The following is an 18,051-nucleotide window of genomic DNA, read 5'->3' as shown; positions in this document are numbered from 1 at the left end:
AGCGATGCATAGAGAGTGAGAGAAAAGAAAGGCAACACTACCTCAGCACGTCACAGAAGGATACCACCACCAGGAGAAACTGACCAAGCGCAAGCAAGAACACTGCTACACCGGAACGCCACCACACAGCCTGAGAAGATAAAAGGCGACGGCGCAGGAGCGCGCCAGAACCACCAGCACGCGACAGAACCTAAGAAACGCGCATGAAGCCCTAGAAGCGCACCAGGAGTGCAGCGACTCCTCACAAGATATTCAAGAGAACACGCGCGACAAGTGCGCCCACAAGAATCGTAACTAGCACCAAACAGAAGAAGCACGACCAGGAGAAGATCCATGGAGTGGTGACGCAACCCTCCAGAAGCAAACACTCAAGAAGCATCTACACCACGCCAGAAGAGAAGACAGCGATGCCTAGCGGCCACAGGCCATCACTGCAGCAGAATGGCAAAAGTAAGAACACCCCACACGAACCAACGATGGTTCTAGAACCCAGCACCAGGAAGTGCGAAAGCGCATGACGCAAATGCGCAGCAGTGCGGCCAGCACTAGCCCAAAGCAGCAAGTTACAAGAGATCACCCGAAGAGCGCACCCAGTTGCGCACCAAAGCAATTGAACTGAGATGAAAAGGAAATGGTTGCGCAGACAACCCGCAGAACTGAAGATTCAACACAGAAGCAACCTGACCACTCAGCCTGGTCACAAAGCATGAAGTCGACCAGCCAGATGGTTGCACCAAGAAGCCTACCTGCCGGACATCGGCAGAAGGGACCAGCACGAGGTCCAAGAAGCTCAGCACCACGAATCTTACCTGCCAGACCTCGGCAGAAGGGACCAGCACGAGGTCCAAGAAGTTCAGACAAGGCACGGTCCGAGGACCTGGACCCACGAACTCCAACCACACAAATTAACGAAATCGTCAGAAAGAAGATGTGAAGGTCGTGACGCCAACCCTGGAAGAGAGTGACAAGAAGACAGTGTCCTAGGACAAGACCAGGAAGACACGTGCAGAGTGCGCGCGCTGCATGGGGAAGCCTGGCCAGAGAAGATGAAGAAAAGGGGACCCGGGTACGTCGCGAGGAGAAGAGAAGAAGAAAGATCGGAGTGGCATGCCGCCACCCAAGAAAGGAAGAAAAGAAGAAAGGAGAAGGAACAGAGTGGTCATCGCCACTACGAAGAAAAGGAGGAAGAAGTAATCAGAGTGGCACGACTGTCAGGTTAAGAAGAGGGAAGAAAGAACAGAGTGGCCGCCGCCACTAAGAAAAGAAGAAAGAAGACACCCCTGCGGAAAGAAGGAAAGGGACAGGCACTGGAACACCTGAGTGCAATGAAAGACAAGCCTGGCAAGAACACCGGCAGCGCAGACCAAAGACAACCACCTACGATCCATCCACATGGCGAACGCAGAAGAGAGCAAGATAGACTGTTGGCGACATCTACCTCTGAGGTTTGAGCGGAAGATTGGATGGCGAGACTACTCAGGACTCCGGAAGTGGAGGACCTGACCTACCTCACACCAGCCCGTGGCAAACCAGTATCAGAAGCCTCGAGGGACTCTGGTGGCAGCAAGTCCCGCACGAGAGACAGACCTACTGAAGCACGTCTGCAGGACCCAAGAGGATGCAAGCCTCGCGAGCAATGAAGAGAGTCGACAACTCAACCTTCAGGTGGAAGTAGGACACGACGGTGAGGCTCGTGGAGCGCCCTGCTCATGGCCCGAAGGCTATGGTAGAGCAACACGACCGAAAACACCAGTCCAGTGGAAACCTGGCTAAGAGGTCCTCCCGGACATCTTGTGGCAGAAGAAAACCGGCGAGAGGGGCATCCTAGTGAGAGGGATGTTCGCACCTACTCTATTCACCTGCCAAGAAACACACTGAAGCCTGCCCGAAAACATCACGCAACCAGCATGGAGAAAAAAAGCCGGAAGACAGACAACAACCACGTCATCCATCTCTCTTTAACTGTTCGTCACCAAGAGAGCAAAGCAAAATGCAGGGCTGAAAACAGCGGACAGACAGTACAGACAAAGAATGAACCCGCCGAACAACTGCGAACCGTGCCACCAAGAACTGTTAATCCAAAACGCAAGAACTATACTGCCTGCGGCTTGCAAGCAGCGAAAGAGACTCGTTTGAAAGCACAAGTCCAATGTTAAATTTCTGTGTTTTCTTTCCCCCACAGGTTTTTGGACTTTTTCTGTTTGGGTTAATTTTAACCAATTTGAGGAGGGATGTAATGCCCAGCATAAGTCAGCAGTCTAGTGCTGAAGCCTGTATTCACACTGAACACCCACCCACCACTGATGTCACTGGTCATGTGACACAGCATCAATAAAAGAGGCCGAGCGCACGTGCTCTGGGCCAGTTGCACCATACCTCCAGTGTGTCCTGCGTCAGTGTGTGAGTGCTTGCCAGCATGAGGGCCTAGGGCCCACCACAGCCCTTTACACAACTGTCAATTATTATTATATTTAAAGCTCTGCGGGTTGAACAGATTGTTCACTCTTAAACATGCACGGAGAAGAAGAAGTTTCATGTTGGCATTTCAATAAATAAAAACGTTCCTATCTCATCAGCTTCCGGTGAGTTAAAAACAGAAGTACTTTTATTTGGAAACTCACTCCACCCTCTCCCTTATAGAGCAAAAATTAACACATGCCAGAAATAAGCCCATATCCATTTACACTTCCTGCATGGGGAAAAAAGCGGAAACAAAAGAGAACAGTCAGTGTGTTCAACTGGGTCTGGCAACATCGATGAAATTCAATCACAGTGCCGCATTTAAATAAAAAACTAAAGTACCTATTGATTTTTTCCAACAGCCTACCACTCAAGTTGGCAATTTATAGCAGAATTCACTGAGTGCACTCCTACGTCACTCCACTTGCACAGTTTCCAACCAGAAAACCTTGGCCTTATAAAAAAGCTCCAGTGTCAAGGCTGCTGCTTCGCCCCTCTTGCCACACAAATGTGCAGCGTGGAATCGCAGTGCCCGGCTGCAGAACGGAGGTGCGCGATTCTAATACTACTCCTGCTTGAGTCAGGTTTTCAGCAATGACGTCACATGCTTCTGGATGCCCCGCCCCAGCTAAGCTCAATTAAGAAAATCAGAGCTGCTGGTTTGAGGACGGGCAAAGGCTGCTAAGAGGCCCGAAATCAGGGCTCGAGTCAGGGTACTAAGCGGGTGGACGGCGTCCCCCCACTTATTTAATTTTGCGGTGTATAGCCCTGCCTTGTAAACGTTTTTGTGGAGTAAAAACCGCTGGGTAATGGCATGTAGAGTAAAGCATGCGGGGTAAAGGATGTTTCCAGTCTACATGCCACTGGCAGATTGCAATCGACCTGGGGTGGAGACCCCTCTTTGGGTATTTATTTATCTTTTTTTAACTTTTGCTCTCTCAATTTACATCCCTGTTTTAAAAAAAATCTGTAATTTTGTTAACCATATTCCCAGGTGCAAAGCAACAACAATTAGGAAAATTGTTTTGCCATGCTTTTTTTGACACAGTACAAACTTCTGTAATATTGTCCTTGGATTCTTGGAGTAAGAATACACACATTATTTAACAATTTTATGTCTCTCACAAAATTCAAGGAAGTTCCTTCTTGTAATTTGATGTGCAAGTTTGATGACTAGAGTTAAATGTCACTATTAATCGAAGGGCGCAAACATGGCGGAGTTACAAAGGGGATACAGGAACATCAGAAAACCGTGAAACGGATTTTATTATGGGAGGGCTTTGAAAAGACCTGTCCTGCTCAATACACATTTAAAGGGTGCAGTCACTTTTTAAAACAATTTTCTAGTCATTATTTGTCCACTGATTTTCTTCTTACTGTTGCTTTATATGTTCATTTTCTAATCAGACCCCCCAGGATATAGCGGCATGGATTCGCAAATTTCGCGGCACAAAAATGGAAATTTAGCGGCACAAATATGGAAATTTAGCGGCAATTTTGCGGCATTTCATTTGGCCCTGGACCTTCATAAAGCGGCCTCCAGTGACCCCATCCGTCACCCGCCCTTCCTTACACTCTTTCTGCCTCCCAATTCTCCCCCTTAGTTGTGTTTTGCCGCTTTTAGCTCCTCTATCTTCCTTCCTAATTCACTCTTTCCACTGTCCCATTCAGCTTTCTGTTTCTCATGCCCCCTCCTTTCTGTGCCTCATTCACTCATCCTCTCTCTCACACACACACACACATCTTTCTCTCCTTATCGATATCTCTCTCATCAGCCCAGTCTCTTCTCCCCCGTCCCTCTCTCTTTCCATCTTCTTATCTCTCTAGCACCCTGCCTCTCTAGTTCTCTCTTGTCGCCCTCTCTCCCTTCCTAGCCCTCTCTTCTCTCTAACTCTCAAACTTTCGTTCTTCCAGACACTGTCTTTCTTCCCCTACCTCTCTCGCCCTATTTCTCGCTCATTCACCCTCCCTCTTTCTCTCCTGCTCACTCCTCTCTACTTTTCTCCACCTTTCACATTCATTCGCCCAGTTTCTCTCACCCCCTACTACCCTTTACTTCTTTCCCACCTGTGACTTCTTTGCTCACTCCCCCTCTCTTTCACCCCTTCTTTCTCGTCTCACCTGCCCCATACCCTCAGTTTTCATTCTTGCTCCCCCTCTTTACCTTTGCGCTCCACTGCTACTGGATAGGGCAAAAGTAGGCACAGGCTGCTATAGGCTGTCTTCCATTGGCTGGAGGCTACTCACATCGGTGATTACTCAGGCTTTTAAGTGAAAGTGACACACTTTTTGATGCTAGATAATGTGCAATTTGAAAGTAGCACTTATTCCGATGTGCTACTCTGTAGTTGCTGACATTGCAACGTGATTTGTTGATAGTATCAAGACTGTCTTGAGGATATCTTCTAGGGGGCGGTAGAAATTGTAGCATGGCTTTATCGTTTAGGACACTTGAACATTTGACTCTAATTATCGTTTATCCATAATGAGCGTATTTCCTTTTGAAGCTCATTACCTGCCTTTGCATGTCAGACCTAGGTTTACTGCCAATTTTATCTGTGAAGCAAGAGGAGTTCAGTGCTGTGGGTTCCCTGCCGTATGGTGGGCGGTGGAGGTGCGAGCCCCCGCTTCCTGCTGGGAATCCAATCCCATCACAATCCTCGTGTTTGTTTCATTTCCCACCCGAGACTTCCCCCCCCCCCCCTCCCGCTCCAGAGCTCATTACCGAGAGGAATGTCGGGATTACACTGAGGCTTGTCTTCAAGGTGGGGGGGTCGGGTGTCCACTTCGAGCCCCCCCGGCCCGCCCTGCAGCGGTGTTCACGCTCACCCCATTTCACAGGCAGCGCAGTCTGTACACAGGGCAGACACACACACACTGCAAGGCACGACGCTTCTCTTCAGCAGACACCCTCACCTTGTCTCTACTCCCCCCCCCCACCCTTCCCCCCCCCCCGCCCTCTGGAAGATCGATGCCCCCCAGCCTCTGGCCACCTGCAGCCCCCGGCCCGCCCTGCAGCGGTGTCCATACGCACCCCACATCACAGGAGCGCAGTCTGTACACAGGGCACACACACACTGGAAAGCACGCTGCCCCCCTCCAGCAGACACCTCTTGCTCTCTGCCCCGCCCCCTCCGGAAGATAGCTGCCCCTGGCCTCTGGCCACCAGCAGTCCCAGGTCGGTCTGTGCGCTTCTATCGATTGTGAGCTGAGTGAGCTGCTAATGCCCCATTAAGCTCAGAATGTCATTCTTTTGTGCTTCTGTGTCCTTCCCGCCCGCCCGCCCCAATAAACAAAGTAAGTCAGACCCCCCCAGGATATAGCGGCTTTTGTAAAAATGCTGCGATTTCTACGAAAAGTGCCGATTTCGCGGGCACTTTTGTAAAAATCGCGGCATTTTCACTAAAGTGCCGATTTCGCAGCAAATCGCGAAATCGCGATATCCTGGAGGGTCTGTCTAATTTGGACGTCTCTTGTGTTTTTTTTCATATTTCTCTTTGAATTAATGGATGCCCCATCATCTATTGTTATTATGCTACTTCCCTTTACTCCGGCACTCATGTAAACCAACACATCTTACATTGCCAGGATACACACACATTCCTTGATTCTGCTGGCCTTTGCCAAAAGCCCATATTGTTTTGCTGGCCATTGGCTGTGCAGCCCGATTTTGTGGTACTGCGGGCTTTGTTGGGCCATACCTTCTGAAATTGACACTGGGGGCTCTGTGGCTCTGACTTATTCTGCCTTGAAACACAGACTGCCGCAGCTGTGCTTGTTTGGTTAATAGAGGTGCAGTGGCATTATTTTGGTGTACTGAAAGTCAATGCTAAATATGTTTTACAGAACACCAGTTCCTAGATTGAAGCTTTAGGTTGTACCCCCAAGGTGTAGTAATGGTTCACTATATTCAAGAGAAGGGCTATAAAATCCAAGGGGCATATTTATGAGGAGTTTGCGTCATGCGTGCACCGCCCAAAGTGGTACATGAAAGACACAAACCTTTGAATGGCTTTACAAATATGGAGTAATGCAACATAGCGCAAATCGCTGCGTTGCCTTACTTTGCTCAAGAGAGGTGTTGCATGGGAGTTACAGTGGGTATTCCCACACAACTCCCATGCTGTTTGAAGCATTCCCAGATTTGCAAGGACTTGTAATCCTACCCAGGTGAGGTGTAACCAGGAGAAATATATTTTTTCTTCCTCGACTTTTCCACTTTCTATGTGTGCTGCATTCTGCAGCACCAATAGAAAGAGGAAAACGCCTCAATGTTTTTTTTGTGCTGAAATGCACCCTTTCCTGCACAAAAACAATCCTGCCCGTAACGCAGACACATTTGCACCATGGTGCAAGGGTGCCCGTGTTAGCGCAATGCTGACGAAATGGCACCAGCGCAGGTTAAAGGACAGTGTAATGATGTTGATGCAAAGTGCGCAGTGACCCAACTGGTCAGGCACTAGGACCGGCCCGAGTGAGGGACGAGGGCGGGCGGAAAGGGAGGAGCTGGGGACCAAGTGGGCAGGAAAGGGCAGTAAGCTGTTGGGATTCAAAGAAGGAGGATGAATAATAAAGAAGATCCATGACCCTACCACACTGTGTCCGCCTGAGTTATTGGGGCTGAACACTACAACTGGCGACGAAGGCGAAAGAAACCCCAAGCGTGTGGAAGCCACAGCAGTAACCGGCGACCGACTGGCCCGGAGCTCGCCCCACGTCTGGAGGCTCGAGCGCGCTGCGAAAAAATGCCTACCGAGTGCCCACCTTGGCGGCGGACGAGCGATAATAAAAGCGCCTATCGAGTGCCCACCTCGGCGGTGGAATAGCGGTAATTAAAGCTCCTACCGAGTGCCCACCTCGGCGGCGGAATAGCGTCAATTAAAGCGCCTACCGAGTGCCCACCTCGGCGGCAGAAGTTAAAGAAATTGCCCTACCTTGATTCGTGACTCAAGCGGTGGACCACGGCTCCGGTGAGTGAAATCGCCGCCTAACTGCCCCCGCCGAAGAAACGAGCAGAAACGACCGAAATCTCGCTGAAAACGAGATTCCCGGCGGCCATCTTGAAGTCAGGCAATATCGACCAATCCCCTGCGAGGGATCATCGGCGGCCATTTTGAAGTCAGGCAAAGAGCCTGAAACAGAAAATAAGCACTGACAAGCAACAAACAAGCATTGGCAAGTAACAAGCAAGGATTGGCAAATACAACAGATGTAAAAAAAGCATTGGTAAATGCAACAGGAGTAACAAACAAGCATTGGCAAATGCAACAGAAGTAACAAACAAACATTGGCAAATGTAACAGAAGTAACAAACAAGCACTGGCGAGTGCAACAAACAGTATAAACAAACACTGGCAAGCGCAACAAAAGCAACAAATAAGCACTGGCAAGTGCAAAACAAATAGTATAAACAAACACTGGCAAGCGCAACGAAAGCAACAAACAAGCACTAGCAAGACAACGGTAAATAACGACGAGCAAGCGATAAGGAAACATAACAAGCACCAGACAGTGCAAATCTCGAATGCGACAAACACAAGCAAATGCAGGTCTGAAACACAACAAGCACGAGCAAAGGCAAGTGCCAAAGTAAACCTTTAACGCTACGCAAAGAGAAGAATTAAAATAAAGAAGGTGAGAAAATAAATGGTCCAGAATCATACCGAGATAGCTGCGGATCTTACCAACCTAAAAGGAAACAGTCCCGTGACCGTTGCAGATCAAGATCTTCCTCCCTCATGGCGGTGGGAAAAGCAACCCAACGATCCAATCCCTACATTGAAGTGCCACCCCCAGTGACACAGACTGACATTCAGAGTTTGGGTCCCAAATGGAACCGGTGGCTGGAATCACTGGACGACTTTCTTGACGCCACCGGTGAGCGAAGAGATGGAAAATGTCTGACATTACTGCTCCAGCTGGTGGGCCATGAGGGCCGACGTTTAATTAGAACATTTTCTGAAAAGGACACAGAGACTTATGAAAGACTACAAGAGACGCTACGCGCCCATTTCAATGCAAAGGATGACGTGGATCATGAACGCATCGTTTTCAACACAGCACAGCAGGAACCAGGAGAATCATTGCCAAACTTCATCACCCGTTTGCAGAGTCTGGTACAACGCTGCCACTTCAACACGTTTACAAATGAGGACGCAGTTCGACTTTGGGTAATCGAAGGATGTTCAAGGTCTAGTACAAAGCACAAGATTCTTCGAGGGCATTGGTCGCTAAAGGAAATAATCAAGAAGGCCGAAGCTGGAGAGCGGGTCAAAGCAAGAGAACTATCAAAAGAACGGCACCTATGTGCAAGACACCAAGATACCAGGAAAGAGACATCTCTAAGGTCGTGAATAAAGCACAAGAAATAAACAAAACCAGAAACGGGGAGGATGAAGACAGATCAGAGATAAGACAACGGGAGAAACAAAGTAGCATGAAGTACTCTGAGTCAACAACACAAAAGACCGGGATGATCCAGGAGTACAACAGCGTCACTTATTCAACCTCAAACTCAACATGTATTGCAAGTGAATATGAAGCAGATGAAGCATCAAGTGAGACAGATCGCACCAAAGGACCAGATGACAGCCTGCCCAACAAATGTGTAAGAAAGGCAAATTATAGAAGACTGGACCAGTTACGCCAGCACTGGAATTCGGTACATGATCACACCCGTAACACAGATGTCAGTGCACAAAACAAGCGGGAAGGAGAAGCAAACCAGATAAGACGGACTGACTCACTCGGACACCGGGAAGAGGAAGACAAACACATCCACGACATCCGAGACAATGAAGAAACCGAGAGGAGGCCAATATCATCACACGAGAGAGGTAGAAATAAAATGCCAAGAGATCAACCACAAGAGATAGATATACCAAGAGATCAACCACAAGAGATAGATATGTGGTCATCAAACAACCCATCCAGTAAGACGACATCGAAGTCATTTCGAGAAAGGTACCCGGAGAAATATGCCAAAGAGAACTCCGACTCTAGGAGCAGCTCGCCACGGCCTACCTATTTAAAAAAATCATCTATTCAAGACACACTCAAGAGAACGGTATCAAAGGACATCGACAGAAGACTCCTCTGATTCAGAAAACACGTCTGTTCGAGCCCTCGAGTCGACCGAGTCATGGTCCCGACGACGGCCATGGCGTCAACCACCTGAACACACCTCAGAATCAAATGACATCAGTCACGTCAAGAGTAACGTATCTCACATCAATGTCCCTGAGTACTCACTCACTCCACAAGACAACCTGTCATGTCAATCGCAGATACATCAAGATATAAACCATATACCTTCACCACTGATAGGATCAGCGAGGCTGACCCACAGGGCCTACAGAAAGAAAATAAACATAGTGGACACTACCAACCGGATGGGAAAGGAATATCCAGGCACCCCGCAAGGAAGACAAGACGTGTTAACAGAGACAGATCATCATCAGATGAGAGAGAAACATGCACAAGCCCAGACAGTCAAAGAGGTCACCAGTCCCAAACATGAGTGGGAGTGGGTGAGGCAAACAGAGGCAGCGAATGAGTCCCCGAACCAAACCAAGATGGTCTTTTCAGATAGCGCCTCACCATCTGGTATACATGACTTTGAACAGGAAGGCAGTGGTGCCCTCAACCGGACAAGACAAAAGGAAGTAAAGTCATATGCGGGTGCTCGGAAAAGAACCCGAACAACATCCCCTCAAGAAGGAAATCGAGCGTCAATCAAACAAGAGCCCCATATGAAGACTGACTGCCGCCAACAAGTTGAGCTTTTCACAGTCACCTCAGAAACTGAAAATGAGTGGATCACCCAGAAGCTGATTGGAAACCACCACCAACCTGAGCACAAGAAGACCACGCGAGACGTCTCGCAATTACAAAGATACACTACTGTAACAAAAGATGTTCTCGTCAAAGCAACAGAAAGCCATACAAAAGAAATGGAGATGCATCTTCGTAGCCTAAATAGGCGGCCTGCAGACCCGTGTGGCTGACTGAGGAACTATTAAACATGTTAGACGCTAAGTTTATTTTGTCAACAAGGGGGAGATGTAATAGTGTGATGCAGTCTAGCGTTTCAACAAAACGGAACTATAAGAACTGCAGAGGCTGACGGAAGACGACTCACCCGCAACGTGAAACCGAAACGAAACTGGAACAGAGAGATCCTGAGACATTGCTAACTGACAGTCAGGCATTGATGGAAACTGACGCTGAGAATAAGCCCGACAGGCCCTACCGTATCGCTTCATCGAAGAATTCTAAAGAAAGACAATTTCCTGTTTTGCCGTGGTGTATATTATTTTGTTTTCTTTTATTCACAGAGGGGGGAGATGTAATGATGTTGATGCAAAGTGCCCAGTGACCCAACTGGTCAGGCACTAGGACCGGCCCGAGTGAGGGACGAGGGCGGGCGGAAAGGGAGGAGCTGGGGACCAAGTGGGCAGGAAAGGGCAGTAAGCTGTTGGGATTCAAAGAAGGAGGATGAATAATAAAGAAGGTCCATGACCCTACCACACTGTGTCTGCCTGAGTTATTGGGGCCGGACACTACAGACAGGAATGCATCGTATTGGATAAATACGGTGCATTCCTGTCCTTTCCCTGTGACACAGGGTAGTGCAGCAAGGTAGTTGGCTGCGCTGCCTTGCACCACTATTCTGGTAAATATGCCCCCAAGATTTTAGAATGCATGATAGAACACCATAAATAAAACACTTTAGTACTTGGCAAGATGCTAAAGCAGAATAAGTATAACTAGAAGCAAGGCTTCCACCAAGTAGCTGGTGATGCTAGCATCAGCCAGTGACATCTAAAAATAGTTGGGTATAATACTTCATCCAAACGCCAGTGAAATAGCCAGGCACACACATTCCCACACACACATTTTACTTAAGCGCAATTTTACTTGCCCTCAGCTGCCTGCACATGTTCCTCCTCAGCTGCTGGCGCTCCATCTGGAGTTAACACTCAAAACAGAAAGCTGAGAGCTGTAGATTGCACTGTGTATCAGCATGGGGCTGCTATCACAAGGTCCATTCTGATGTACTGTGCAGGCTTCTGCTTTAAACCTCTTGCTTTGTCACACCACCCTTTTCTAACTCTTTGTTGGGTTAGGATGTTGTGACCTGCTGACTTATTATTATTATTATTAATTAGCATTTAAGACCCTGAGGCATCCCAGCGCTAGCGGCATTTCAGGCTGAAAAGAGAAAGCTAGCAATTAATATTCTGGAATAGCCAAGTTTTAAGACCCTTCTGGAAGGAGAGGTGGGAAGTTTCAAGCCAGAGATTGAGAGGGAGGGAGTTCCATAGTCTAGCTATTTTATATGAAAAGAAGTGGCCTCTACTCCGTAACCTATTAATTTTAGGAATACAGGCTAAATTTAAATTTGCCTAGCGAAGGGATTTCTTAGGAAGGTAGGCAGTGATCACAGACTGATTGATGCGGATGTCCCTAAGTGTCTTTTGAGCAGTGCATAAGGCTTTGAATGAGATTCTTTCCTTTATTGGTAGCCAGTGAAGGGCTTTCAAACTGGGTCTGGCTGACTGCGTGCTGCCCCAACCTGTCAGAAGTCGTGCAGTGCAATTCTGTGCCACCTGGAGCTAAGGACTTTGACGCTACCAAATACAGTGAGTTACAGTAGTCCAGCCGTGAGAGAATCAGGCCCTGGACCACAATTTTCTTAGCTTCAGTGGGCAATAGGGGAAGGACCTTCCGTAGCATTCTAAGGATGCCATGACAAGCGACCGTCACTGCCAGTTTGAGAGAGTCATCCAGCCACACACCGAGGCTCCTAGTCTTGGACTTCGGGGACGCCCAAACAAAACAGCCAGGATAGTGTGGGAGCTAACTTGGCAGTATTGCCCAAGTACATGATTTCCGTTTTTTCACCATTCAGTTCGAGACAGGAATGTTGCATCCAAGTGGCGATATTTCCCAAACAGAGCCCCAGGTCTTCAGGGTCAGTCCGCGGATGATTTAGAGATATCACCAACTGAGTGTCATCCGCGTAGGTGACCACTTTGATCCCGTATGGCTGGATGACCTCGGCCCGTGGTCTCATATATACGCTAAATAACATGGGACTCAGAGAAGATCCCTGGGGCACTCTGTAGTTCAGAGGAAGAGGACTGGAGGTGGATTACCCGCGAAGACTTGAAAAGTCCTGCTATTAAGAAAAGATTGAATCCATGAAATGGCTCATCCTGCTACCCCGGCTCTCCTTAGCTGTTCAGTGAGAGCATTGAAGTTGACCGTGTCAAAGGCCGCACTGAGGTCTAGGAGGATGATGGCCGCCACTCCTCCCTGATCTACTATCCTCCTGGCTTCCTCAACCACAGCCGTTAATTCAGATTCCGTACCGCGTTGTGGGCGGAAACACATCTGGGAGTGATGAAGTAGCTCATGGGATTCTAGGAAGGCTGATAGGGTGGAATTTATATGTTTATCTAAGATCTTACTAAGCAAGGGTAGGAGGGATATGGGCTGGTAGTTGCTCAGTAGCCCCATGCACTGCAGGGCTACATCCTAAATCACCTGATGGCCAAGGCTGGGACTTCTCCAGGTCTTGGCAGTCTGTCTGATGGCCGGTGCATGCACTTTGAGGGACCTGCCCTAGCCAGGCACAAATGACCATGCCTGCCTCAGACTGCTTCTTGACTCGGTCAGCATTCTACTATACTAATAGTAACACATTGCTCATTATTATCTGCTTGTATAGTAGAAAAGAGAGGCAGAAAATAAGGAGGGTGGAACCCACGGTGCCCATATGAGCGAGATGCCCCAGGATGAAGCATTTGTAGGTGGAGAAACAAACTATGAAGAAACCTTTCAGGGGGCTTTGTTCATTTAACCGGTTCAAGTGGTTTATGCCATAAAGGTGTGAGAGTTACCCATGGGGTGTATGTGAAATGAAAATTCTCCACCTTACTTTTCTCTATAGCCTTGGGCCTGATGACTAGCTGCAGGTAGAGATGTATTCCATGAGTCCTACGCTGCATGCTGGAATTAGCCGCCCCACATTCCATCCGCTGACTCTGTTTGACAGTCTTGGTTCTGAACGCTGCTGTACTTCAGTCTAATGTCTTCATTTTGAAGGAGCCATGGCAGCTTGACAGGGAGTCACCAGCAGATTGTGCAATGACCACAATATACTCCTGGGCTGTGGGTGGAACTGCAGAGTAAAACCAGCTGCTGAAAGGCTGCCTGGGAAGGGATACAACCAAGGTGTTGGGAGGCAAGTTAAGATGCACGTGACAAGATTTTGTTAAGATCCAAGTGAGGCTGAGCACAGCATCTCGGCTGTGAGAAGCAAAGTTTGCAAACCGAAATCCTTAAAACACAAGTCCATTCTAAAGATGGGAGACCAGCGAGATCAAACAATAGTGGTACTGGTGAGAGGTATGTCTGTTCTGGTGAATTGTAGCTCCATTTCTGCTCCACTCTTTTAGCTTGTAGTGCTATTTTGAAGCAAACTCGAAGCTTTGGGACTCGCATGTATCTGCTGGGTAGTCTAACATTTACCTGAAGATTAAATCTCAGAATTGTGAATGTGTGTTGGCAAAACACAACTAAATATTCATGTCTCAATGTGGCAGTGCCCAATAAAAAAAATGATGTTGTCTTGGAAGTGCATGATAATGTAAGTTCAATAACCTATTGATCTATCCTACAGGTGTTGGGCTGGATCCTGATCGCCAGCGTCATGTCATTTACTCTGGTATGCACATGCATCAGCCATTGCCGTTCCCCAGTCAGTTTTCTGCAACTCAAGTTCTGGAAAATCTACATGGAGAAGGAGAAGGAGATGTTTGAGGCCAAGGCCAAGGAACATGCTGCCAAACTCGCAGAGAGGAATGTGCAAAGTTTCTTTGAGTGCACCAAACCGGAGCCTTTCCTGACTCCAGGAAATCGGGAATGGAATCAGATATCATCTCTTTATGCTTATAACACCAAGGGGCAATTCTACAGTACAATACACAAATATGTTGAGAGCGCTGATAAGACTGCTAGCATTAGGTCCATAGAGGGCGATGCATTACCCCCAGTTCTAGTATTTGTGGATGATCTTGCAATGGGTGAGGCTGCTATTTAACACAAGGCGAGTTGAAGGTTAGGAGCATGAACAAGAAATTAACTGATCAACACATTGCCTCAAGACTCAATATTATCTTTTTACTGCAGTAAGTTATTTAGGTATGTTGAAACATTTGGACCTGACTCATTTGTGAACATTACACTGGCAAGTTATGCCATGAACTTTCTTCAACTTGACTGGAAGATTCCCCAACCTGATTGCTATCGGCTTTCTTTTGTGTGCAGATCCTGTGTCAGGAATTTTGGAGCCTTTTGTCACACTCAAACCATGACATTTCTCCCTACCGATTCTTCATTATGGGCCTCGTATGTGCCTTTTAGACATTACTTATTTTAGAAATTGCTTGTTTTAGATTGTTCTATCATTTAGATTGTTTGGGGACTGTGTTGTCATGTCCTTTAGGATAGTCCGACCATGTACATTCAAGCCACATACAGTTTGTCCCATCCACACGACATAATGGTTCTTTATAGGTGACCTTTTACCTAGTAGCTTCCTTCTGTCTTTTCAACAATGGGCTCTTGGCAGCCTAACTTAATCCCTGTACCTGACGTACATGAACATGTCCGCTGGCACAGCAGATTTATTCTGTACAAGGGTCACCATTTTTTCCATCCATGGCCAACAGCCAGCTGTGCATGAGTATTTTGTTCAGAAAAGGATTAATGAGGGATTAGTGAATGTTTTCAAAACAATATTGATTCTCAAAAAACGCTGAGTGGTCACTTCAGTATAAAACACCTTCACTCCCCCATAGAAAGGGCAGAGGAGAATTCCTTCCAGGTTGGACCAAGAATCTGCAGGCCGATCCTCCGGACAAGCAAAGATCTGACATCCCTTGCAAGGTGCCAGCCTCGACACAGAGAAGGGGTCCTCCATTCAGAACCATCAGGTGAAGGCTAGCACTTCCTGGAGAATTCTTGGCTCCATTAGGACATATCCTAACATTTACATCCACATGCTTCACCAACATATCTAGGCTAGGTGTAGTAAGGCTACGCATCGTAGGAGTACGCAAATGCAATTGTTTTATATAATCTGCTTTTATTCATGTTATTAGCAATATAATAGAAATGTATCTGCTATTTACAATATTGGTACTAGCGATCACATTGGTATGCTTCTGTCTTTTGATTGTCGCGGCCAATATGTTTCACACTAAACTGACGCTTAACCGATAAATATTTTATTGTAACCTTTCCAGTCGTCATTCTACGTGTGTTCTGAGAAAAAGCAAGCATGAGTGACTGAGTGAAAAGATACTGTATTGTTTCCACGATACCTGAGGAATCCGTTTCCATCCATGGCCAACAGCCAGCTGTACATGAGTATTTTGTTTAGAAAATGATTAACGAGGGATTGGTGAATGTTTTCAAAACAATATTGATTCTCGAAAAACACAGAGTGGTCACTTTAGAATAAAAGACCCTCACTCCCCCATAGAAAGGGCCGAGGAGAATTCCTTCCAGGTTGGACAGAGACTCTGCAGGCTGATCCTCCTGACAAGCAGAGATCTGACATCCCTTGTGGAGTGCCATCCTTGACGCAGAGAAGGAGTCCTTCATTCAGAACCATCAGGTGAGGGTTAGCACTTCCCCAGGGAATTCTTGGCTCCATTAGGACAAATCCTAGCATTTACGTACACATGCTTCACCAACATATCTAGGCTAGGTACATGGAGGTAGGCTACGCATCATAGGAGTATGCAAATGTGGTTCTTTTATATAATCTGTTTTTTTTCATGTTATTAGCAATATGATAGAAATGTAGCTGCTATTGACAATATTGGTACTAGCGATCACATTCGTATGCTCCTGTCTTTTGATTGTCACAGCCAATATGTTTCACACTTGACTGACGCTTAACCAATAAATATTTTATTGCAACCTTTCCAGTCTTCATGCTACGTGTGTTCTGAGAAAAAGCAAGCAGGAGTGACTTATTGAAAAGATACTGTATTGTTTCCACGATACCCGAGTAATCAGGGTTGTCATGTTCAGTGATTGCCAGAAACTACACACACCACTGAAGAATTCAGGGGGATGGTACTGGCACCATAGAGGTAGCTGATCTAATGGCTGACTCATCGTGAGGGGCTGTCAAGAGTCTGTCTGCACACCAACCCCTCAGTTTAGGTAACCCAAAACGCGCAGGTCCTGGGGGAATACTAGGTACTACACAACAATATGGTGCCACCAACATTCCTCTGGTTCTTACATTAACAGTAAAAATCTGAGTAGTTCAGTCGTGCTTTCTCAGACAACCCTACTCACATTTTTTAGAGAAGTCTGAAGTGGGGAGAATAATCCGTCTCAACTAAGTAGGTACACACTGTGTATTGGCTGAAGGTTTTAAACAAGCTTGTAAGGATTAGAGGTTCCCATATTGTGCTAAACCCTAAACTCTTAAACTACTTACTTCAAAATGACTGAACCCGCAAATGATAGTGGAAGTGATGAAGGAGAAGAATTTGCAAATGCCCTTAACATTACAGAAAACTGCCGACAGGCCAGTAACTCTGAAATTATTAGAACATGGGTTACTTGCGAAAGGTGGTCATGTTACATTTGTGATTGATGGACATGAGGTGTTTGGTTCGGAGGTATTCTATTCCTGGGTTTAATTCCCACCTGCAGATCCACAGTCACTTTTATTCCACGAATACATTGAAGTGGACCACCAGCAGAGTACATCCCATACGAGGACATTGAAGTAGCTTGACTCCAGTGGCATGGAGAGCACAGGACCTTAACTTACCATCAACATAGAAACTGGTTTAAAGGCACCCTAAATCACACAACTTCAGTCCTAAGACTCAGTCTACTCAGCAAAGACCTGGCCGGTCTTAGCTGCTAACACTCCACATCCTGAGATAAACACATTCCCAGTACACTTTATACAGTAATAGTCACTTTTATTCCATGAATACATTGAAGTGGACCACCAGCAGAGTACATCCCATACAAGGACATTGAAGTGGCTTGACTCCAGTGGCATGGAGAACACAGGACCCACGTCTGGGCTGGTTTCCTGTCCAGGGAGGACCTGGTCAGGCAGTTCGGTCTGGAGTGTTCCCATGGGGCACAAGGTCAAGACTGATTTGCATATGGCTGGGTCCAACTTGGTTGGCGTAGTGGGCAAAAGAATGATGGATTCAACCCCGATCTTTTGACTGGGGGAGAATGTTTGCATTGTCAGCATTTCGTCCATCATTTGTTTGCTGTCACACTTTTCGCCCTAAGTGGGAAGGGTATGCACAGACGTGGGTCCCTTGCTCGCTGTGCCACTGGATTCAAGCTAGCCTGGCTGAAGAAAGGTGACATACCCTGAAACCGGTCCCAGGATGCTTGTTTCCGGTCCAGGGCGGACCTGGCCTGGCAGTTCGGTCTGGACTATTCCCATGGGGCACCAGGTCAAGACTGATTTGCTTATGGCTGGGTACAAACTGGGGTGGCATAGTGGGAAAAAGAACAATGGAT

The 18,051-nt window shown here is 47.2% G+C and overlaps 1 protein-coding gene across 1 annotated transcript in view; it reads left to right on the top strand.

Moving 5' to 3' along the window:
• LOC147708731 (calcium homeostasis modulator protein 6-like) overlaps positions 1 to 16,462 on the top strand; it is a 101,283-nt gene extending 84,821 nt beyond the window's left edge. The window contains exon 2 of the mRNA XM_086927376.1: positions 14,150 to 16,462. Within this exon, the coding sequence (XP_086783502.1) occupies positions 14,150 to 14,569 (420 nt within the window). The 3' untranslated portion in view covers positions 14,570 to 16,462. The remainder of the gene's footprint in view (positions 1 to 14,149) is intronic.
• Positions 16,463 to 18,051: the final 1,589 nt, after the last annotated feature.

Source organism: Lissotriton vulgaris, chromosome 6 (genome assembly GCF_964263255.1).
Source record: "Lissotriton vulgaris chromosome 6, aLisVul1.2, whole genome shotgun sequence".
Taxonomy (NCBI): domain Eukaryota; kingdom Metazoa; phylum Chordata; class Amphibia; order Caudata; family Salamandridae; genus Lissotriton; species Lissotriton vulgaris.
Note: the sequence above shows the minus strand (reverse complement) of the source record. Positions and strands in the feature narration are given on the sequence as shown.